The sequence below is a fragment of the Pteropus alecto genome, unplaced genomic scaffold, assembly GCF_000325575.1.
Source record: "Pteropus alecto unplaced genomic scaffold, ASM32557v1 scaffold3, whole genome shotgun sequence".
Taxonomy (NCBI): domain Eukaryota; kingdom Metazoa; phylum Chordata; class Mammalia; order Chiroptera; family Pteropodidae; genus Pteropus; species Pteropus alecto.
Window position 1 is genome coordinate 40,593,966 of NW_006442484.1, and position 23,872 is coordinate 40,617,837.

Here is a 23,872-nt window from a genome sequence, read left to right on the forward strand (position 1 = left end):
AACCAGATAAGGGAGCTTTCTGGTTAAACTTGACAGAGCTATTCTTAGGGCAGAACTAATCAGTGGGGTTGCTCTAGACCCCAAGCTAGACCCTGATTCGGAATGTACCCCAGGAGAGAGAATCAGAAGGGAGGCAAAGTTGTCCCACTAGTCCACCAAAAAAAGTGTAAGATTCAATTTCATTCCAAACTCATGTGGTTCTGATAATTGCTATAATGGCAATGGATCTTTGCCTTTATCTCCCTTCTGGTTGTAGGCTATGGTTTTGATATCTCTCTTCTCTCCCTCTCTTTCACTCTCTCTTTCTTCCTTCCTCCCTCCCTCCCTACCATGATGTCTGCCACCTGGATACCAATGAGGTAGTAGGAGGAAATACGGCCCCTAGTGAAGTTTTCTCCAGCCTATGTATCGCCCCTAGAGATGCATTTAGTCAACAAATATATTACGGAAATATAACTGAGTTTGATGTAGTCATTCATTCATTCATTCAAGAGGTTTACTAGGCACTACAACATGCAAACCAATGCCAAGTGTTTTGGGTGATACAATGACTGGTCAACCACAGACTTCTCCCTCAAGGAGCTTAAATCTTATAGAAAAGCAGCACATGTACCCAACTCTATTGTAAGGAAGAATGTGCTAAGTGCTATAAGGCAGATTTGAATTAAGAGTATGGAAATTTAAAGGAAAAAAAATGTATGACATGTGTTACAATGTTTTTTGTAGGCTAGAGAGAAAAGCATTTCTGATTGAAGAAACAGTATAAAGAGAAGCATAGAATGAAGAGAGAACAGAGATACTCATTGTATATATTTAGCACAGGACAAATATAGGAAGTGATTGGTTCAGGTATGTCTTTTTTCCCCTGAGATTTCTGGGAAGGAGACTCCTACTTTTTTTATAGGTTAAACTTGAAAGTATGTAGCCCTGGGAGCTGCTGGCAATTATGTCAAAACTCTTAAGGAAAGAAGCTTCCACAAAATGAAGCAAATACTGAAAATAAAGTAGAGCTGAGAAGGAAAGAGAGAGAAACTAGGAATATTCTCCTCAGACTAGTTACATAAATTGATTTCCTCCTTTTAAAGGTTAAACAAGGTTGGGTTAGGTTTTCATTCATTTGCAAATAAGTCTTAAGTGACAAAGGCAACCCCGAAGACTTGAAAGGAAGTAACCTTATTGAAGCACTTAATCTTAAACAATTTGGTGTAAAGAGACAGATGTTAGTGATGAGGAGACCTGCATCAACTGCTTTAGCGCAATCTAGATGGAACCATTCACAAGTCTCTATCATTTGTATCCAGGTGAAATTAGACTAAAATAAACATCAGGGCGGTGTCTCCCTACTATATATGCTCATCAAGACTTCTTGAGAAGGCAATAACACATTGACTTAATTACTCTAATTTGTCCCCACATTTTGTTAATGGTACCCCCATCCTCTTAGTCACCCAGGTTCAGCGAGGTACATTTACCTCAAATCCTCCCTCTTCCTTGTCTTGCACATTCAAACTCTTACAAACTTCATTATGACCAGGCATGAAACCACTCCCCATCCCTATTCCCTGCTATCAAACCGGCCTCTGGGACACCCCAATTCCCTCCCATCTGGCCTGAAGCTCTAAAGCAAGCGTATTTTGGGGGGCTAAGGTCGAGCTGTCTTCTCCAGAAGGTGTGAGGAACAGGCAAGTGTCACCTGGAGAGAGCAGAGTGCATGACAGGGCTAAGATTTAAGGTCATGAGGCTAACGTGAAACTCAGAGCACTGGACGCCATAGTAGGAGCATGTGAAGAGGAGAAGGCATCAAATTACTGACTACTTCCCAGGTCTGAGCATGGGAAGACCTATTTCCTTTTCCCCTCAGATTTCTACTATTTTAATTTTATATTCTTAAGTCTCTCTCCCTCTTCCTATTCCCCAAACTATTCCCAATGAGACAGCTAAGCAGGCACCCTATCTGTCAGCCATCTCCCACTGTGGTCTACCATAAACACCAGAGTTAAAATTCTATCACATCCCTTTTCAGCATCTCTCTCTCCCATTCTTAGAAGCTGTGTTACCACTTCTCGCAACAAATAAAAACAGCTAATTTAGGGAATAAACACTCTCTTGCTCTCTCTCTTTTTCAACATTATTATTTAGGAAAATTATTACTATTGTCCATTAAAATGTTCTTGAACTTAAAACATATCACTAAAGAGGAACTTAGCCTTCAGAAAGTCTGGAGCAAGGAAATAAAACACAAATTAATATTTCACTTAGTCATCTTTCAACAAAAAATCTGTCACCATACACAGTGAGATATTTCTAAATAACTTTCTTACTCAAACTTATACATATTTCTCTGCAGAAGATTGATAGCTACTTTCTGTGTATAGATCATATTTCTCATCCTAGTCAGCAAAATGTAGAATTTGTGAGAACTTATAATCAAATAGAAAATGTTCATATTTAAAATGGTTATCTGGTCCTAATAATAAACTGTAAGTAAACTGCTTAGATAAGGTAGAATTTGGTTCATCTGAAAAGTTAGGAAAATATTTATTTTCTTGTTGACATAACTGCGAAATAGATAAGTCTTCTCTTAGCAACCTTTAACCTAGTGATCAAAGGGGATGCTTAGTTATTTTCTGTGTTTAAGAAATTAGTTGATATACTCAGGTTGTGATTCTAATGACCCTTATACTTTAATTCGTTTTTCCAATCTGCAAAGTATGGTTAAACATGATGCCAGAAGTCTATAAAAATTGCCTAACAATTTTGGCAATTTTTATAGTTTTTAGTTTCTAGGATAACTTGAAGCTATGACTTTATTTTCCAAATTTAATAAATTGAATAAAACTAGCAATTCATGAAATTTTTCTGAATAGACGTGTTCTCGAAAGGAAAAATAAAAAAACTCCAAGCATAAACTTAGTGAATTATTCTTTTGCTGTTAAAAATAAATCTGTGTTTGAACTACTGGGAGTTGTTACCTGACTGTTTTGTTTTAAGCCTCTTTAACCACTTTTCAATAAACAATTAGCTATCTTGAATGAACAAGTTCTATAACTGAGCCTTTGCTCAAAACTTTGCCCTGAGCTAAATATCATAGAAACGGTAGAGCAGAGGTACAGAAATATACTCTCAGCCCATTACCTACTAACAGTCTCCTAACCTAAAAAAAAATCTTGAATAACATTTTCATGAATATAGACAAATAGTACTGGGCAGAATTCTTCTTAAGACACAGACTTTGAACTTTAAAGGAGCTGTTTATTGAAACTTTTAAATCAGGATGAAAGACTAAAGTTTACAGTCTTGCTAATAACATACTCCAAAAATATGTTTTGAAACTGAATACCCATATAGTCATCCACAGAAAAATAAATAGCAAATGTTTAGGAAAATTCTCTTTAAATATTATAAAGTACATTTCTTATTTTATTTAGCTAAGGCATGGTTTGACTTCGGATGGGTTACTCTGGAAGCAAAAAATGTTTGAATTCATTGTAACTTAATACGTTAAAGAGTGGAGCTAAAGGAATGAATTTGACCACCATAGAAGATGGTGCTTCATACCACAGTTAGCTTTGCAGAAGAAAGACTAAACACAGATTTTTTTTTTTTTAATTTCCTTTCTAAACTCAATAAATAACATTTTAACTATAGAGTGTCTCTATCATGATCCTACCCCCGATAAGATGAGAAGCCAAAGTTAAACAAAAAATTCCCAGGAAATGGAAACAGAAATGTCAGTATAGCAACCCAGGATTTATTTGCATGTTCATATTATACAAGATCTGGTGCCATTCCCAGGGCTTTCCTGATAGCACCCAAGACATTGCCTAAAGATCACAGCTGCAGAAGGCTTCTAAGAACATTTGAAAACCTTAAAATCTGTCCCATGGCTTGACTTACCTTAAACTAGCCTGGTAGCTCCCTCTGCTAAAGGTCTGTTCACTCTCAAGGAAGGCATCTTCAGTTTCATCTTTTCCTATTCAACACAACATGAAGGATTCCTTAGTGTATACAATAAGTAGAATAAAATTATTTACTATGTTTGCCGGTTATATCATTACCATGTCTGATGCTAAAACATTCTATTAACTTTATTGCAATAAATAGAATTTAGTACTTGTTCAGCACATTTTAATAAAAAAAAATCAAAATACTCAGCAAGACTATATCTTTTGAACTATATGATAGCCTATGTGTTATCACCACAGAAATAGATATCCTAGAGCATGAATCGTAAAAACCTTAAGGGAAGCCTATTAGAAGTGGAAAAAATGATAGACTCATCAATTTAAAACATATATATATTTTTAGAATAAATCACCTGTTAACTATATACAATGATATAGTTATACCCAATTGTAGACTATCTAATTATACCAAGTGAAGTTCAAAAATTGAGAAGCGATATGGTAGTGAAAGTTTGGAGTGGTTGGTTAATGTAGATTGAAATAAACCTCTAAATCTAAAATTCAGATTGAAAAAGAGAAGGTGCATTATCGCCTGAAATATCTATCTACATTAGTAAAAACAAGCATAAAACATTTTACTCATCGATTAATTCATTCAACCAATAAGAATTGAGCTCCTACCGTGTGCAGGACACTATAGGAAGGAAGCTAGTTTATAACAAACTGGGGAGAAAAAAGAGACAGATGGAGTTGAAAGTTCTTCCACAGAAGACCTAGATTTTAGCTCTATAATTTGATCAAGTAACCGAACCTCCTTAGCTTCTGTTTTTCCTTTTTCATCTAAATAATGCCTTGATGGGATTTTGGAAGATCAAGTAAGAGTATATACTGAAATGCATTGAAGCACATAAAGCATTATATACATTAACTCTTCAATATAATGTACAAGGGTAAAATAAAAAAGGACTTGCCCTTTCTGTTCTCTTCATTAAGGGCTTGATCTCCTTGACTTTGTAAAGTCACTAGAGTGAAGTAAACTCCTTTCCTCTCCAACAATTCTTCATGAGTGCCTCTTTCCACTGCTGCACCATGTTCAAAACCAATAATGACATCTGCAGCTCTGACTGTGGATAGGCGATGAGCAACTGAAATGATCGTATGACCATGCTGAATCTGTAAGAATGGACAGAGCACGTTACACAAGAATGGAAGACAGAGCTGACATTGTTGACCTTTGGATCATCTCAGAATCTATAAGTCAGAGCCTTGGTCCTTGGGAAAATCCTTAATAGGCTATGCAGACATTAGGAAAGGCCAGGACACTTTCTCGAGGCCATAAATACCATCACATGTTGGTCCGGTTGCTGCTATTAATCAACAGCTAAAAACAAAACAGGAAATTTTGAAAATCACATATTATAAGTCAGGCTTAACAAAATTTTAAGTTTTATATGTGTAATTTTGGGGAGCAAATCATAACTGTCTTCTGTTCAACTGTGAGAAACATTATTGTCAGCCAATACTTTCTAAACAGTCAGACTAGATACACGGACCCAGGAGTAGTCTCTCTCTCTCTCTCTCTCTCTCTCCCCTCGCCACCTCCTCCCCCACCTGCAAGAAGCCTTTCATACGGCAGCACAAGCATTTCCACACGGACCTGTAAAATGAACTCAGACTTTCAACAAACCTTACTCAATGCCTCTTGCACCATGGCTTCACTCTCATTATCCAGCGCCGAGGTGGCCATATCCAAAAGCAAGATCTTGGGGTTTCGGATGAGGGCTCTAGCAATAGCTACTCTCTGTTTCTGGCCACCACTCATCTGGCCTCCTCCTTCTCCAACAAGAGTGTCAAATTGCTAGAAAGAAAGTGATACCAGTAATGAAGTGGAAGAATTTGATGACTCCTGACGGTGATCCATCACAAGGTTCTTTCCAGCTTCCTCCTTTGTAGGTCCAACTTTCGCTGAAAGAAATACGCTTCCTGAAACAAGAATAATGCCTCAAGGCATTATTGTCTCATCAATATTTGTATGTAAGATAAATAAATTTATTTAGTCTTTCATTCTCAGATTCACTGGGCTGTATAAATATTTCTTTCTTTTTAGTTTAACTTCAAATAAAATGTTTCCACCGAAACAAAAGTTGATCAGGTCCCGAATATCCATTTTAGAGGATTTAAGCACATATCAAGTCCTTGTCTCTTTTCTCTAGCTACACGACACAGAAAAACATAATGCTAAAGCTGTCTTTTATTGTGAATGAAAGACCAAACTAGCTTTATAATCATTACCATTGACAGCAGTTACTGAGTATCTTGCTTGTTTAGCATTACACTGGAATCTCACAATGAAGCGTGGATGTCAGATTCTTATCTTGCTTATTAAGAGCTGAGCACCTGTATAAAGCATGGAGCTGAGCTCCTCACACATATCATTTCATTTAGTCCTCACAGATACCCCGTGAGGTAGGTACTGCTGTTCTCCTTAATTGATGCATAAGGAAATTCTGGGGCATAAGGGGGTAAAGTAACTTGCCCAAATTCATAAAGCTTGCAAGTGGAGAAGCTGGGATTTGTATGGAGGCAATCTGATGCTAAAGCTTTATACTCTTTAACAACTAGACTATATTGTACTCATGGCTGCAATCCTATTCATATAGGTAGTTTAGAAGGCCAAATAGGAAGTGTTCTAGAGCACAGACTCTAGAGTAAGACTGCCTGGGTGTGAGCCTTGTCTCTCCTTCCTTGAGCAAGTTATTTGATCTCTGAGAACCTCAATTCTACATCTATAGTTAGGGAGAATAATAAAAGCTTCCTGAAAGGAGAATAGTGAAATGAAGGTTAAATGCATTAATAGCTATAAAGTATTAAGAATATTGCCTGGTTTGTAGTAAGTCTTATATAAGTGTTAATTAGTGATAACTCTTCTTTGACTTAGCTGACCATTGGCCACAAAATCTATATACATATGGAATATGGAATGGATTTTAGTTGTTGTTTAAGATGAAGATAAATGAGGAATTTTTAAATATGTTGGGTACAGTACCAAGGACAAAATATTAGCTGTTTAAGCATAAGAAAATTAAAGAACAATGATAATGGTAGATATCAAAAGAGGATTGTGCAAGTTGTTACCACATAACAATTTATCATTTGCTTAGACAAATGCTTAATAGATGAAATAAAGAAATTGTGACTGTGTCAAAGGGAAGCTTAAAAGGAAGTTACTCAGTTTGGGAGACTTTTAATATGTTAACAATATGTTTTTAAACATAGCTCATGGTACATTTCCAGGCATTAAACTAAAACATGACATTATGAATTTAACGATTTAGGATTCAAATAAAAAGAAATACATACTATTGTATAACTTTTTTTCCTTCTACGGCTTCTGGGTTTCCCCATGTAATAAGAGGCTTAGGGTACCTGTGGCAGATCCATGATGAAATTGTAGGCATTGGCTTTCTTGGCAGCTTGGACTATATCTTCCATCGTTGCATCTTCTCTGCCATAGCGAATATTCTCGGCAATGGTGGTGGAGAACAGAATGGGCTCCTGCTCCACTACCCCAATCTGCGATCTAAGCCACTGAATGTTAAGAGAGCGAATGTCATGGCCATCCAAAGTCACCTAGAGAACATGAGCACAACATCACATCTCTTGGAATCCTTTAGGATTCTGAATCACAATATTACGCTTGTATTTAACCTATGGGGAGTAAAAAGAGAGACCTGTAAGATTGTAACAGAAACGATTCCTCTTATAATCTTATTGTTTATATAAAGATGACAAGGTATAATTGAAATTAAGAATAGCTGTAGGACAATTCACTGTAGAAACACAAATGATGTAAAAGTCACTTGGTTTAACACGATGCCCAGGAATGGAAAAGTTTTCAATTCCTCAATAAAGAGTAGAGTCAGTTGTTCATCATACTTTGAGTATTTTTATTATGTTTTGACTTGTGAACTAAAAATGGACTTCAAAAGATATAATGGAAATAAGCAATGATCCCTATCTTGTGTATATGGTTGATGGTAAGTCTTACTTTCTGCTGGATTCATCAAATAGCACTTTGCTGTTCAAAAGCAATTGAAACTATAAGTGAGATAAAATAGAAAGCACTATCAGCAAAGCTGTAAAAATCTTACATCATGAAACCATGATTTGTATATATTCAGAGTACAGTTATACTAGTATATAGCAAAAAAATACCCGAAGGGTGAAATGTCTGTGACAAAGTAAATTTCTGGCATGTTTGCCATGTCACTGTTCACAGTACATACATTATAGAGAACTCGTGGCATTGAAACCATTTAATATATAGTCAAATGATTCTATCTCAGGGCATCAAATAGATGTTGACAAGAATGACTTTGAAAGTGAAAAAAGGATAGCCTTTGGCATCCATCTGACCTGGGTTCAAATCCAGGGGCAAGTCTCAAATCTATCTGACGTTTTCCTCATTTGTAAACTGGGCATATTTACCTTTGGCAGTCATTGTGAAAATAAGTAATCATTTTTATAAAGTGCTTGAATCATAATTTGTGATAAATAAATGCCAATTATTAATATTTATTTCTTAGTTTCAGTCTATGGTTATAATAAAATAAACACAAGGAATAAAAGACTAAGTAGTTTGTAAAAATTATATAAAAATTTTTTATACCTAACTTCTCAAAGAATCAAGAGCTGTTCTCTGTTAATTCTGATGGTGTAAGCTTTCCTATACTTACCATCTGGAGAACTTCAGTTAAACTATAATGATTTTGTCACAATACAAAGAAAGAAATAAAAATAGTTCACTGAAGAAGCAGTAATACCATTTTGAATGCATCTGCATATTCAGGTCCATCACTGAGCGAATGGACTGGGCATTCAGCAGACATGGTCACCATGCAAGGAACTGGTACAGTCAACTCAGTCAAAATCATTAAGTCAGCTACATGTATGTCAGCATGATCTCAGTGTAAACTAGGCTTTAGTGTATGACCAAAGTGTCACCATGTGCACTCTCTCATTTTCTGTATTGAGAAGTTTTTCTGGAAGACTCATACCATGCCTTCACTGGGGTCATAGAATCGCTGAATGAGCTGCAGAGCTGTGCTTTTCCCAGCTCCACTGGATCCTACCACAGCTGTCATTTCTCCTGATTTAATGACCATGCTGAGGTTATTTAAAATCTGCAGAGAAGAAAAGAACAATGTTCAGATTGTCAGCAATTAAGCTACAAGTTAGAATGCTTTGTGAGGACACCGTATGTGTATTTACTTATGCCCCACAAGCAGTATTCACCAATAAGCATCAAATTAGTAAAAAGTGCCTAACGTGAGGTTTTAGCATTTAGCACATTACTTATTATTTAACTGATAAGTTTAACCAACAAATAAAATGATGTGTGGTAACACTTGAAGTAAGTCAGCCATGTCAACTTTTAAAAGTAAGTTCCAGAATCTAATTTAAAACATTTCTGACATGCTAGTATACCTCAAGAAGACTGTTCCAATTAGTTAAGGGAAGAAAGCCATTAAGTTAGAGATACAGTACTAATTTACTGATCACAGATTAATAATAAACCAATTTGCAAAGTTTAAGCTGTCATACACTTGTATTGCATGTGAACATATTATTTGAATAACTTTACCTAACAAATTTTTGTGGTGTGCTTGCTAGGTACAAAGCTCTGTTCAAGGTAGAGGCTGAATGCTGAAAGGGAGGAACAAAAAGCTAATTCATAACCATCTGTTGGATAGTTTCACCAATTCAGTGGTGATTTTTGTACTTATTATGTAAAGGTGATTTCGCATCCTCCGTGTGACAAAATCTCATGTGTCTTTCATTTCATACTAAAGAGTGAGGCTTGCAAATACTTTTTCACTTATTGTACTGTATTTGATTGTACGCAACCAGTATTTGTTAATGGCTATTATGAGCTCGTTCTGAACAGAGATCACAAAGGAAGATTTTAGCCACCCATTCAATAAACTTTACAGAATTAGCACTGCCTTGTAGTACTTTTACATATATTATGACATTTAATGTTTAGGTACATATGCAGTTTATAATGTTAATCAAAAATATACTTCATAAATATAATTACAATGTGTATGTACTTATGTTTTATATATCCATGTAATAGATGTGTGTATGTATGCACACGTGTGTATATATATTTACCTACATTATAGGTATGTGGTATAAGAATTAAGCTGTATAGGATTTAGCTCTGTGGGGAAACAGAAATATTAGTAAGAATGGATGGCTAGAGATACTCTGTTAAAAATGAGGAATAAGTCTCACTCAAAGATATTTCCTTCAGGGGGAGTAGATTCTAATTTTCCTATAGAGTAAATTGCTTTTAAAGATATTTACCCAGGAGGTTAAGGAAAAACTAAATTTTCTTCACCAAGTGCCCTGGACAATCGACATATAAGCATATCACAAGATTACCTTTCCTCCAAGGACTGATCTAGCAGCCCAGCTGAAATTACAGATGGAAAGTAAAAAACTACAAAGACAGCAGCTTTCTTTTACTACTTCATACCTTACCTACTCCAAGTGTTCTGCCTCTAAGGAGGTGGTTTGACACAGCTGTGCTTCTTAATTGTTCTGATTGCCTTGCAGTTTATTTAGCTTATGGTTACAATGACAGGATCTGCCATTCATTTCGACAGAGTATCTATTATACAGTTGGCTTAACCCGAAACATGCTGCCAGACTGTGTTACCACCAGAGGGATTTGCACATTATTGTTGTCACAAAGGAATGTGGTTTGTTGTCTGAGAAATGACATGACACCTAAGGACATTTTCAGAGAAACATGCTCTGTTCCGTGTTCCTGGAAACTGAGTCATACTTCTGAAAAACAAGTAATTCATGGCTCTGGAAATGAATCATCAAAGAAGGAAATGCTATCGTTCCTAGAGAAGAGATTGGACCTTACCTTCACCTCTGGTCTGGAAGGATAGTGGAAGGTCACATTATGAAATTCAATTTCACCCTTAATTCTATCCAACTTGTAACCATCTTCAGACATGCAGTCAATTATAGGTTTCTGGAGTGGAGTGGAAAAAGGATCCAGCAACAACAGGTGTTAGGAGCATCTCAATTTGAATTGACTCATAAAACTGAATAGTAACCAGGTAAAACTTTGCAGAGATATGCTAAAGATAAGTTGCTTTCATATTAAATAATTATTAATAATAGTAATAATATTACCATTTAATGAGATATTAATATGTGATATATTACTACATACGAATAGTATAAGTATGTAGTATGTTACATACTTATATATATAATATATATAATAGTATAAGTATGTTATGTTACATAGAATAGTGATATGATATGTTACATATATATACCACAAACACATAAGTAACTAACATATAATTAATTTTAATATGAAATATGTCAATTATATAATTGATATATATCACATTAATTTAATTTTATTATTATTTAATTGATATATTACTATGACATTTGAGTAACTATTGTAAATGATGATTAAAACTAACTGAATGTCCTCAAGTGGCGTTTTCAAATACTACCAGCTTTCAACTGATATGCTGAATTTCTCCTTTGTTATTAGTAGTGTGTCTAATCTAGTAGTTAACCATTCTAGTTAATCAGACAAGAGTGAGGGCCATCTCTTGCTGCTAGAACACTCCAGGGTTAGCTTCTTCCCTCTTCCACACTCATGAGAGAAATTTATCATCGTATCTCTATTAAGGGCTATCATGTAATTTACTTTCTTCTCCCTGCTTTTCTAATAAAGATAGTAAAATAATTTTTGAATGCCTTAATTTTCTGTAATAGTTTCAGGGAGTTTTAAACTCATCATCTTACTTGAGCATATAACAACTGTAAGAAAGAGGCAGAATTTGGATAGCTCAACATGTCTATGTGATTTTTGACAGTCTCTTCATACCCCAATATATGAAACCCCAAAATATAAAACAAAGTGGTGAGAAATTTTCTCAAGCAGGTCATATGCCTTAAAAATAGTTATGATTTAGGGGACCCATGAAGCATGTCTGGATTTCTAGGGCTTCTGATTCTCAGTCCAGGGCATTTTTTCTGAGAGAAAGAACAACATATCGCCATCTTCCCTATTCTGTTCTTGGATTTTGACTTTCTAGCTTGACTTTTGATGTACTTCAATAGATTAACCAGGAAAATCCTAGCCAGGCTACTGGTTCCTTTTCAAGCATATAGAGACTTCCTGTCACATTTAGAAGACAATCCAATCTTATGAAATTGGCCTTACAGTCCTGAATGATCTGATCCCTTTCCTTTACTCACTACGTTCTGTCACTCTGACCTTGTTTTACTTCCTTGCAGTTACCAAGCCCCTTTCCAGCATGGGTGTCCTTTTTCTGTGAACACCTTCCCTGCTCTTATCTCCCATGCACCACTCCTCCCCTCCCCCAGTTTGCCTTTGCATGGCTAACTCTTCTCCTTTGATTCTCAGCTCAAATACTAACTCTTCAGAGATGATGTCACCCATCCTTGTAGCTCAATTTAAAGCCTCCTTCCCCAACCCCAATCACTATCGAGTTGACCTATTTTATTTCTTTCAGTGTACCTATTACTGTCTAATATTATCTAATCTTTGAATGTGCTTACTTCTTTATTACTTGTTTCCCAGTATGATATGAACCAGGTGCTTTATTTGTTCTATTTCATTCTTGCACTCCCAATTCCTAGTGGGGCCTGGCTCAGGAGAGCACCTGTTAAGTATTGCTGAATGAAGGACATTGTGATAGTTCCTCATAAATTTTTAACACTGAGAGTAAATTCCTCAGGAGTTCACTCCTCTCCCCACCCCCAATCTATGAATGACCTTTACTTTTGGCTTTTACATACCCGGTCTATTGTCTCAAAAATGCTGGTAGCTGCTGCTCGCCCAGTGGCAAAGGCTTCTAAACAAGAAGATGCATTGCCAAGATTTAAAGCTCCTACTATGACACTGAGAAAAATCTGAAATGAGAAAAGATAAACATAGTTTTTATGTGTTTTTTGTCAATTTGTAAATAGCATTATCTTTTGGGCTATCCATGTGAACTCGGAGATTTCAATCAACACGAAGCGGGTTAGAAGAGTGCTATGATCATTGGATTCATTATATAAAAGAACTTCTAATGTTTTGGTTTATTTTTCTGGTTAAAAGATCCCTGAAACAATAAAGATACTATGATTAGCTTGATTGTCCTAGAGACTGGTATATGTAATATGTAATATAGATCTGCTACTGCTGCTACATTATAGCTACTCATATCCTAGTTATTAGGATAACTATTGCTACCACTAGTAGTACTATACTATTACTAGCAATAATAATAACAATAATAATAAGTATGTTTCTAAGTACTTTACCTGTATTACTTCACTTAATCCTTACAACAGAAGATTTTATTGAAACGTATGGAGGTTTCTTAACTAACCCTATGTCACAACATATATTAAGTGGAAGAGCAGTATATGGACCCAGGCTCCTGACTAATGTTCTGTCTAGTTCCCAGGCTCCTCTGCTGGTGGCTGCATGCAGGTAGAGTGGCCAGGTTGCTGTGCAGAGCTCAGGAGGCTGTCCTTGACTCGCCAACCCATCCATCTCATTAAGTTAGGTGAAGGTTACCTGATCATGATTAGATGTTCCTACCAAAGAGCACTCTGTTTTTATCTGTGCTGTTTATAAATGAATAGGCAATGAGGCAAATTCCTCTCATTGGTCTTTAGAAGGAGCACAAGACTCCTTCCCTGTCTCCTTTCAACCGCAGAATGATTGCCAGTCACATGACTTACAGGGAGGATGTTTCAATAACCACCCTCTGCTGGGGATTGCAGTTATTTGCTGAGCTAAAGGTTGACCCCTGAATGAATGTAGTCTTTTTCAAGTAATCAAATGATCTTAGTCTGTGGTGGTTTCCGTGAGCTGTATTCTTCCCAGAGTCCCTCCCTGCTCTTTCTTCCTTATGGCTGGACCATGGGGCTTCTCAGACACTCCCAGCCATCTCCAGTAACCACTTCATTCCACACATCAGGATGATGTGGGTCAGCCCCTTCCTGACTTCTCCTTGAATTTCTCACTCTATGTATGAGGACGAATATTCTTTCTTCATCCGTCCTTCTGATCCTTTTCCTTAATTATGGTGAGTAGTTCCTTCTATGGGCAGATTACATAATCTTTCAAGTCTGATTTCTTTATCTATAACACAAAAATAATAATAACATATACTTCATGGGATTATTATGAGAATTAAATGAGATAATGCATGTAAAGGTGATTAATCCAGTTCAGTTACATAATAGTACTGACAATGATGAAAGAAGCAATAGTCCCTACTAAGGAAGTGATGAGGGGAATAGACAGAATGGCAATTGTGGTGTAATTTGGGTTAAGACCACCTTCATCCAAAGTCTTTCTACTTGAGCAAAGGAAGCTTTCCACATGTCCCACATCAGGGGTCAGCAAACATTTTCTGTAGAAGGCCAGGTAGTAAATATTTTAAGCTTTTCTGGCCATGTGGGCTCCGAAGCAATAACTCAGCTCTGCTATTGTCTATGGCTATTAAGCAGCCATAGACAATATTAAACAAATGGTTGTTGCCATTTTCCAATAAAACTTTATTTACAAAAACGGGCAGCAGGCTAGTTTTCACTTGCAGTCCATAGTTTGCTGGCCCCTGGTCAGAATTCTAGACTGATTCATTACGGTCCTAAACAAAGGTTTGGGGTCAAATCCTTGCTCAGCCAGGCTTTGCAAGTATTACCTCAAGCAAATGTCTCTTTCAGAGTTCTCAGGGGAAGAGTGAGTGAGACAGGACAGAGGCACGCACCTAATACTTCATGAGAGCTAGTACACATCCCAGTACACATCATTTCTGACCCCAAATATCAGTCTTTAGCCCTGTGGACACTAGTATGGGAAAAGGGAGAGCAAGAAGGACTGCTGGGGTAGTATTTATCTGTGTGCTGTGCTGGAGGAAAGGGGTATCTGTGGCTTCTTAGAAGACAGATCCAGAGGTAGAAAAACAGAGGTTAATGGATCAGGCCTCAGAGTCATAGGGACTAGTGTTTAAATTCCACTCTGTGCCACTTGGCACATGTTTCTCAACCTCATAGCTCCATTTCATTTTATGGGTAGTATAATGACATCAATTATAGAATGAAGTTGTGAGTATTACATATGGTAATTTTATTAAATGCCTCACTCAGTGCTTCCTCACACCTTGTACACACTAAATAATGTTACTCTCTACTACTGCTATTATTTCTTATTGTTGGGTCCTGAAACTTAAGAGGAGAGTAAAGAGCAGCCCTTTACACCATTCAGTTCCCTTTTATCTTTTTTTCCTTGTAGATCAGAGTGCGATTTTGTCTCTGTATGTGTGATACTAATTACAGTCATTTACGCGAACTACTTACCATTTATGCTCAATTACCATACAGCCAATAATGATTTTGTGCATCACAAAATGTGTTAGATTAACCTAAGTGTTAATTAGTTTTGAATTAACAGTGTTAATTAACAGTGTTAATTAGTTTTGAATTTAATTAGAATTAAAACACTCAACTCAGCTCATTCATACTCAGATTTCATAGTTTGCTACTCAAAAGTATGGCCAAAAAGGTATGTGCACATGTGAGCAAAAGAGAGAGGAAAGGAGAGTGGAGAGTGGAGAGTGGAGAGTGGAGAGTGGAGAGTGGAGAGTGGAGAGTGGAGAGTGGAGAGTGGAGAGTGGAGAGTGGAGAGTGGAGAGTGGAGAGTGGAGAGTGGAGAGTGGAGAGTGGAGAGTGGAGTGAGAGAGAGAGAGACTGAGAGAGAGAGAGAGAAACAATCAATGATTATACTGTTAGAAGATGTTTCTCACCATTCCAAAGAAAAATGTCTTAATGTGTAAAGGAAAGAAGCTTGCTGGAAGAAGTTAGGAATAAAAGGTGAGATAATGATTGATGATTAAAATGTTAGAGACACATAGTATGCCATGTCTGTACATAGTAACGAGTCAAGAAATATCCATTGAAAGATTTATTTACAGAAGGTGTAGAATAGCCCACAGTCCAACTGGCAGGAAACTTGAAGGTGACAAATGTTAAATTAGTTAAACAAGAAGGCTATTAGGTGACTTTAATGCCATAGTAGCCTACATAAGCAAATCAAAATTTAGCACAAAATACCTGAAGGTTAAGAAATCAAAATCTAAAGACAACCAATCACAAATAGCCAGTTAGGCTTTCCCAAACAAGGCAATTGTTTCAGCTATAGTCAACCAAACAATTTCCTTGCTTTGCTTCCACCTCTATAAAAGTCTTTCCCCTTGTTCTTATCAGTGAAGCCTTTCTAACGACTTCTGTTTTGGCACTGCCTAATTGGTATTATTTTTGCTCAAATAAACACCTAAAATTTTTTATATGCCTTAGTTTACCTTTTAAGAGACCCATAAAATTGGTTCTTGCTAGAGAGAGAGTTACCAAGGGGTTTTTTTTAATTCAGTATTTTGAATTGGAATCATGTATTATTTAATTTTCAATTTACCAATTTATTTTGCCCTCTAACTATTATTCGTGCCCTCCTCTCTCCTCTCCTTGCAGGCATGGAATGAAAGGATGTCTTTTCTCAACTCATGCCCTTCTGTAGAATGAGCAGATATAAGCAGCCGGGACTAGAGTCAATTCTCTAGTTTGGTAAATGTTGAAAATTCTTAAGAGTTATTAGATCAATAAAGACAAGGGAATTTATAGACATATTTCAACCTGTAATACTTTCACTAGCTTTTTAAGTGTGCAAAGCTATATTAAAGTTAAGGAAGTGGGTAAATTACAATAATAGTAACATTTTCCAGCTACACACCATCCCTTTAAGATTTACAAAACACTGTAACATGTATTATCATATTTAATTTTGTAATAAAGTTTAAGTGATGACAACTGTTCATCTTGCAAAGAAGAACTGAATTTTAAAATATTGCTCTTAGTGTTTTATGCTGTTAATGAAATAAAGTCAGTGGCTTAGAATGATTATGTTTTGACCTCTGATAATCTATTATATCTATTTGAAATAAAATTGTCATTCAACCTTCCCTAGAAATACATTTAAATTAAAGCAGTAAATCTCAAATTGCAGGCTTTCAGCCAGCAAATTTCTGGTATATAAGATTTTTGTTTGTTTGTTTAACTGGTGCCTGTCCAACCTAGAATCTGGAACAAAAATATTTTATTTAAGAATCATATATGAAACCACTTCCCATCTCCATGTTTTTTAAAATAATATACTTAATTAAATAATTAATAGGCCAAATGAAACATGTATTTCATGTTTGACCTCCCTAGCCTCAGTGTGAGGGTGGAAAGGAGTAGAAACAAATGTCAATAACTGCAAATGTTCATTTTCATTCAAGTGCTCTGAAGGAAAAGATCACCAAGCCATGTAAGAGAATAAAAGATTGGATGAGCATGGAAGGCCTGGCTGTGGAAGTGCCGTTCATCTGAGAATCTGAACAATGACAAGAGTCCCGCTTTAACAGGAAGGACCATAAGCTAAGCAGAGTGAACAGGAGGAAGCACTTTCCCTGCCCCCAACCATACCTGGTAACTCTGCTATTCGCTGTCAAGGTTCCCTGTCTTCTACTTTATAGCACATTTCTGTTTGCCATTATGCATTTATGTCATTATTTGTTTATTGCTCATCTTCCCTACTAAACTATAAATTCCATCAGGGTGAAGATCACATTTCTTTGCTCACTATTGAAGCCCCTGCACTTTGTATGTGTCTGGCATATAGTGGATTCTCAGTAATTAATTCTTGAAAGAACAATTGAAAGGATATTGAAAATTAAAGTAGCTATAGCATGACTATAGCACAAGTGAGTAATAAAATATGGTTGTATTTATTATCTGTTCAATTGAGGATATTATCGAACTGGTATTCTAGTAACTCATTATGTTTCACAAATAGCCCTTATCTTGTACTATTATTGAGCTCAACTACATGAGCTGCTAATTTTTAACTCAGAGATCACAATTTCCATGGCATATTACCTTTTGGACTCAGTCAGAAAATCATTGTTTTACAGCTATAAAATCTTCATTTAAATGAAAATCATTAAATCGCTGGTCTCGTCAGTTCAAATGCTCAGCTTCCCTTTACTAGAGATTGTATAAATATTGCTTGTTTCTGCAGATGGACTCCTTCAAATCATTGATGCTTTCCTCCCTCAGACATTAAAGGAATAAACTAAATGCCTTAACTATGGGTTTTTCTAAGATACTAGCAGGAAATATTATGTGTGGGTCATCAAGATCAAAATACCTGGACAAGGGTTCCTGCTGTATATTCTCCATCATCCAGGACAAGTTTGGAGCCATACCAGAAGGCCAGTGCATAACAGAAGAAGATGAGACACCACATGAATCCAGTAAAGAATCCCATCACTATCCCTTTTCTAATTCCCCAACGCTGTGCAAACACAAGATTTTTCTCATACCTATGAAGAGAAAACATTTGAGTCTATTTCAGAATCAGCAGTTGCAACTCAAGTTAGAATGTTTAAAACAGACCACAATGCAGTGATTTTCTTCAATGATTAAAAAATCACCCAAACACAGAGCAGCTTTAGGGAAAACAAAACAAAACAAAACAGAACAAAATAAAACTAATAACTTCTGTGTAGTTATTTAAAGTTTGTTTCAACCTGGTGATGAAATGTGTTGAAGGGATGATGCTTAACAAAGCCTCATAGTTGATTATTTCTTGAAGGAGTACAGTGGATTAAGCTTTGCCCCAAAGAGAAAAGAATTTACAGCACAAATGCTTGGACACAAGGGATCCAGTACTATTTGTGCTTGAATTGTTTTATTAAGTCACATGACATGCTTTCTATTAAAAAATAATGCAACTGTTTTCCTCCCAGGTTTGAAACTAGTGTTTGCACCAACTCATCTACATATACTCACCCTTCTTCCCTGTGACCAAGAATGCTCTGTTGTAACATGACTGGTCCATAGCCATGGGACATGGGACTATGTGGAAATTCAATCCAAATGCTAAATTTCAGTAATTCTAAGATTTAGCCATTAATAGTGGACATTGCCTTAAAGCTCAGGCATTCTGTAACTGTCTTCCTGTGTCTCAAAAAATAAATTAATAGAGAACTTTTAACATTTCATAGGACAAAATTGAATCCTATTCTCTTTTTTATTTGGTGAATTTGCTAGCAATTGAGAATAACACCATCATGTTAGATCTACAACACATGAAATAAAAGCTTGATTAAGTTGGTGATTATTTTATAAAATCAGTACCTGGCACCTAGTAAGCACTCAATACATGCTAGATAAATGGAAGAATAAATGAAATCAATTTTTGACAACTGTGTTGTTTTGGTCATTTAGGTTTTTTTTTTTTTTCATTGAGAATTAGTCTCCTAGAATGATGGTCTATATATATCAATGCTAAATTTGATTAAATCAAAATCTTATCAGACTTGATGAAGGGTGTGTAGTACAGTAGCTAAATAAAACACACTGAATAAAAAATGTCAAATAAAAATGTGTGGTATTATGTTTTAGATGGTAGGCTTTTCTTTAATGGCATCAAACAATGTTATAGACTGTCATGCAGTATGTAGTATGTATATATACACTCCACCAGAGTTTGAAATATCTAACCCAACATGGCTTTCTAAAAATTACCAATTACAACACCTTCAAAAACATATAACTAAAGGCTTGGGAGTCCTTGCAGTGCTTTGATCAATCTAATTACTCTGCTTAGCTACCTTTTGAACTAAATCTCCCTCAGGGTACCATAGACCAAGGTGATTTTGTACAAAATGGGGAAGGTTCGGGGTAATGTGTGCATCAATGAAATTCAGAAGCGTGGCAGATATTTCAATTAACCAACCTTTCAACCTCTCTTTTCTCACCACCAAAAGCAGCCACTGTTCGAATAGATGAAATAACTTCATCAGCCACTGACCCTGCTTTGGCATAGGCTTTCAATTCATGGTCAGTAAACTTGGACACACTCTAAAATCCAAAAGAAGAAAATAAAACGTGAAGACCAGGTAATTAGGAAAGTTCTGTCTGTCACTCAGGGATTCATTTAGGAGAGTAAACAAGTGGCATGGTTTAATATAAGACTAGATTCTCACTGTAACAGCATTCACTGAGGAACGAATTTGGTCCAACTTTGTTAAGCTCCATCCACAGGTGTTTGTTGACATATCAAAATGACTGCACTAAACATCAGCCTCAAACACCCTCTCACAGAATAAATCTCAAATAGGGAATTCTGTGAGACCACAGTGTTTCAGTCTACAGCAGTGAAGTTTTCAAGTCAGCCATACCACGTTTCATTGCTATCGGCCAAAGGCCATTGCACAATTCACAGATAAACATCAGAGGCAAAGATCAGAGGCCAATCGATGCAGGCATCATGTTAGTCAGAATATAGAATGAGAGAGAGGTACCGAGCATGCAAAGATATGGTGCTACAGAGGCATTCTATAGAAGAAAGCTTCAAGTAAATATTACACTATTTTGACTCAACTATAGGGGCTCAACTATCTACCTTTGCTTTTTACAAAAGGAAATAAAAAAGACATTGCGTTTAATAATGAACAACGGTAATGAAAAATTAAGTAGTTGTGAACGTTATCAGTTTTTATTGTAATGGCACATTAAATAATCTCAGGATACTTCAATTAAACTGATACAGTAGCTGAAAAGGTGTAGTTTGGGAAATATCTAACAATTGCTCATTTTTTTCATCATAAGTATAAAAGTCAGTCAAAGGCAAACAAAACCCACAATAACATCCAACGTGCCATATATTGCCTCTCCACCTTTCTTTCTTCTGGTATTAAATTGAGCCTAGTGAAGTGGCTTGTGTCATTTTACACAAACATGCCCAGACTTGAATTCAAGAAGAAATCAGTGCAGAGCTACCACATTCCAAGTCAGTGATGCACTTACAAGAAGTTGAAATATGGGCACTGAGGCAAGAAAAACCGTGCTCTAAGCCTGCTTAAAACTAAGTTAACCAGGCTACCTGTTGGGTCTCCAACATGTTAAAATGTGATATACGATCCATTTGAATATGAATATTAATCTAGCATGAGTTTGAAGAAAGAGATTAAATGTATGTGGAGGAGGAAAAAAATCTGAATCCAATGTTAGCAGAATCCTCACAGGGCCTCTGTGGAAACTGAGGCTCCTAGGAGTGCAGCTGGAAAGCATTTGGTAGGAAAGGCTGTTGGAATGTTTGCATGATATGATGGATTGGAAAACAATAAAAGCTAATATTTCTTTTGTAATGAATTCTGTGCCAGATGCTGGGCTAAGTGCATACCATGGATTATGCCTTGAATTTGACAAAGTCATCACGATGACTTTGGGAGGTATTATCCTTGTTTTTAAGATGAGGAAACTTAAGTTTTGAGGGGTTAAACATATCTTTCTTGAGCCAGATGAAGAGCCAGGGAGTGACCTAGTTAAGTGGAATGAGCTCTTTGCTATTTTCCCTCTGTCTTAACTGGGAAAAGTTTGAATAGTATAGTTAGTGGATTGTAGAGAATATTTTTGCTAGAAAATATCATCATGGAGATTGGTACCTGTTACTCAATGATATGAGCTTTTCATTTGAATTCTACTCTCATTACGGCAAATTATTAGTGTGCCTGAGTCTGATCCTATGACCTGCTATCTAACGTGGCTGCTCTAAAAGTAAGATATAATAATTTCTCAATTCTTGGTTAGTTTTTTTTTTTTTTTTGACTTAGATGACCCAAAATTCCTACTCCTACATTTTTTCTTGACCTGCATACTTGGAGAATGGAGACTATTGGGAAACTGTTCAGAATGGGTCAGGTAACCTCTCTCTGCAACTGCTCACATGAAATGGAGAACAGAGTTATGATTGCAGAAATCTCTTTTATGTGCTTGTTACTGACCTGGGTATGTTTGTTGGAAGTTTTGGAGGGGAGAGTCTAGCTTGAGAGATCATGGAAAGCAATAGGCATATTGGAGAGTGAGTGGAAATTTGGATTTCAGCTCCCTTGAAGTTGAATACTATTGCATCCTAGCTGTGCAGTCTCAGACAGGTAAATCCTTTTACCTTTTTGAGCCTCGATTTCTTATATTTAAAATGGCATTAATACTTTATAAGACTGTTGTAAAAATTACAGATAATGTATATGAACCTCCTCATAGTGCCAGGCAAAATAGTAAATGCTCAATACATGTAGCTGTTATTGTTATTACTACAATAATATTTATGATCTTGTTATCATTAATACTTAATCTATGAAATGTCACTTGATACCAAGGAATAATCGATCAAAATAGTAATAAAGATGTTGACTAAATATACTTAGGAGAAGGGACTCAAGCTTATATTTTTGGCTCTTTCTCAGAGCAAATGTCTTCTCATGGGGAGAAATGAGAAGATATTCTTACCAGACCAATGATGGCTGCTCCAATCCCAATGAGAGGGCTGAGAGAGATAATGACCAAGGTCAGTTTCCAACCCTGGTAAAATCCCAGCAGGAACCCACAGATGCTTGTGGTCATGCGCTGAATGAAAATGGCCATTTGGTCGGCAATGGCATCATTAATTTTATTAATATCACTAGAAACAAGAGAGGCTTTGATCACTAAAATGGAATTTGGTCAATTCAAATGTCTTGCTGAGAAACCTCAGTCTTTCCCTTTTAAATACTCCCATCTCTGTGCCCTATTGCCCTTGGGAAACATAACTGACTCTCACATCTTGGAAAATTAGCTGCAGCTTGGGAGGTCATCAAGCCTCTCCCCTCATAGCCAAGTAAGTTTGTCCTTGACCCAGTTTTCCTAACTGGTGTTCATTAAACTTTGACAAAGACTTTTGGAAACCATCCTATTTGTCTCTTTCTTTTTTATAGCTAATATCTTTGGTCTGTCCTAAAGAGCCCTTCTTTCCTTCTTATACCTGCTAAGTCCTTTCAGCCTCAAGGTTCTACTCACATATCACCTAATTCATAAAAACTAATATAATTCCCTAGAAAGAAGTAACATTGTCCTCCCTGTGTTTCCATAGCAATATAATTAATCTGTATATGTGTGTATGTGTATGTAATTATTGCATTCTACTTATAAACAGTAAAGAATAGTGGTAAAGAATAGCATAGACTCCAGAGCCAGACTCTGAATTGAAACACCAGCTTTTCTGGGTCAAGTTACTTAACCTTACTGTGCCTCAATTTCCTCATTTGTAAAATGGGGATAATGACAGACCCTACATCAATGGGTAGTAATGAGGATTTCCTAATATATGTAGGGTATGTAAAACAGGCCTACAATATAGTAAGCAATCAACATGTATTTGTTCTGATTATTTATTTACTTGCACCTTTCATCCTCCTTACTAGTCTTAAATTCCTTGAGATTAGTTCTGTGCTTTATCTTTATGCCTTGCATAGAGTAAGTGCTCCAGAATATTGGTTGAATATAGTTAAATTAAATTTACATTCCTAGGGACATTTCCATAATCTCTTGTCCAAATGGAACAAATAGGGCTCAAGACTTGATAGGAAAAAAGAACCTAAGACATTACCTAGAAATTAGACAATTGTATTCTAGCAAGGTTATGTATCGGTTCAAGGTCATAGTAAGAGGCAGAATGAATGCTAGAATCTAAGGGTCCCAACATTCAGTCTGCTTTTATCTTCACTACACTACACATTACCTTTCATAGGACTTCAACGTTCAATTTAATAGGGTACACCTGGCTTTAATTACTCAGGGCTCATTAAGAATTATTGAGGGGGCTATTAATGATCTAAGCTAATATTTAAGTATAAACTGGATTTAAATCCAGTTTTTTAGTTTGAATCTTTCTTAAACTATTATGAATTGTTTTGTTTTTGTTTTTACGTACGGAAATTACCTCAACAGATAAAGCAAGATAATTTGTTCTAATT

General features: G+C 36.2%; 1 protein-coding gene across 2 annotated transcripts in view; it reads right to left on the bottom strand.

The window, feature by feature from the left end:
• The window catches only part of ABCB11 (ATP binding cassette subfamily B member 11), an 82,694-nt gene that overhangs the window by 30,022 nt on the left and 28,800 nt on the right, over positions 1-23,872 (bottom strand). Inside the window, exons 8-17 of one of the 2 annotated variants that reach the window (XM_006921165.1) lie at positions 22,371-22,542; positions 19,816-19,940; positions 18,223-18,397; positions 12,780-12,893; positions 10,849-10,959; positions 8,963-9,088; positions 7,332-7,535; positions 5,593-5,763; positions 4,877-5,078; positions 3,898-3,967 (exon numbers count right to left, since the gene is read on the bottom strand). In XM_006921165.1, the coding sequence (XP_006921227.1) occupies positions 3,898-3,967; positions 4,877-5,078; positions 5,593-5,763; positions 7,332-7,535; positions 8,963-9,088; positions 10,849-10,959; positions 12,780-12,893; positions 18,223-18,397; positions 19,816-19,940; positions 22,371-22,542 (1,470 nt within the window). Of the gene's footprint in view, positions 1-3,897; positions 3,974-4,876; positions 5,079-5,592; positions 5,764-7,331; positions 7,536-8,962; positions 9,089-10,848; positions 10,960-12,779; positions 12,894-18,222; positions 18,398-19,815; positions 19,941-22,370; positions 22,543-23,872 lie in introns of both variants that reach the window. The other variant, XM_006921166.1, reaches the window with a different exon arrangement.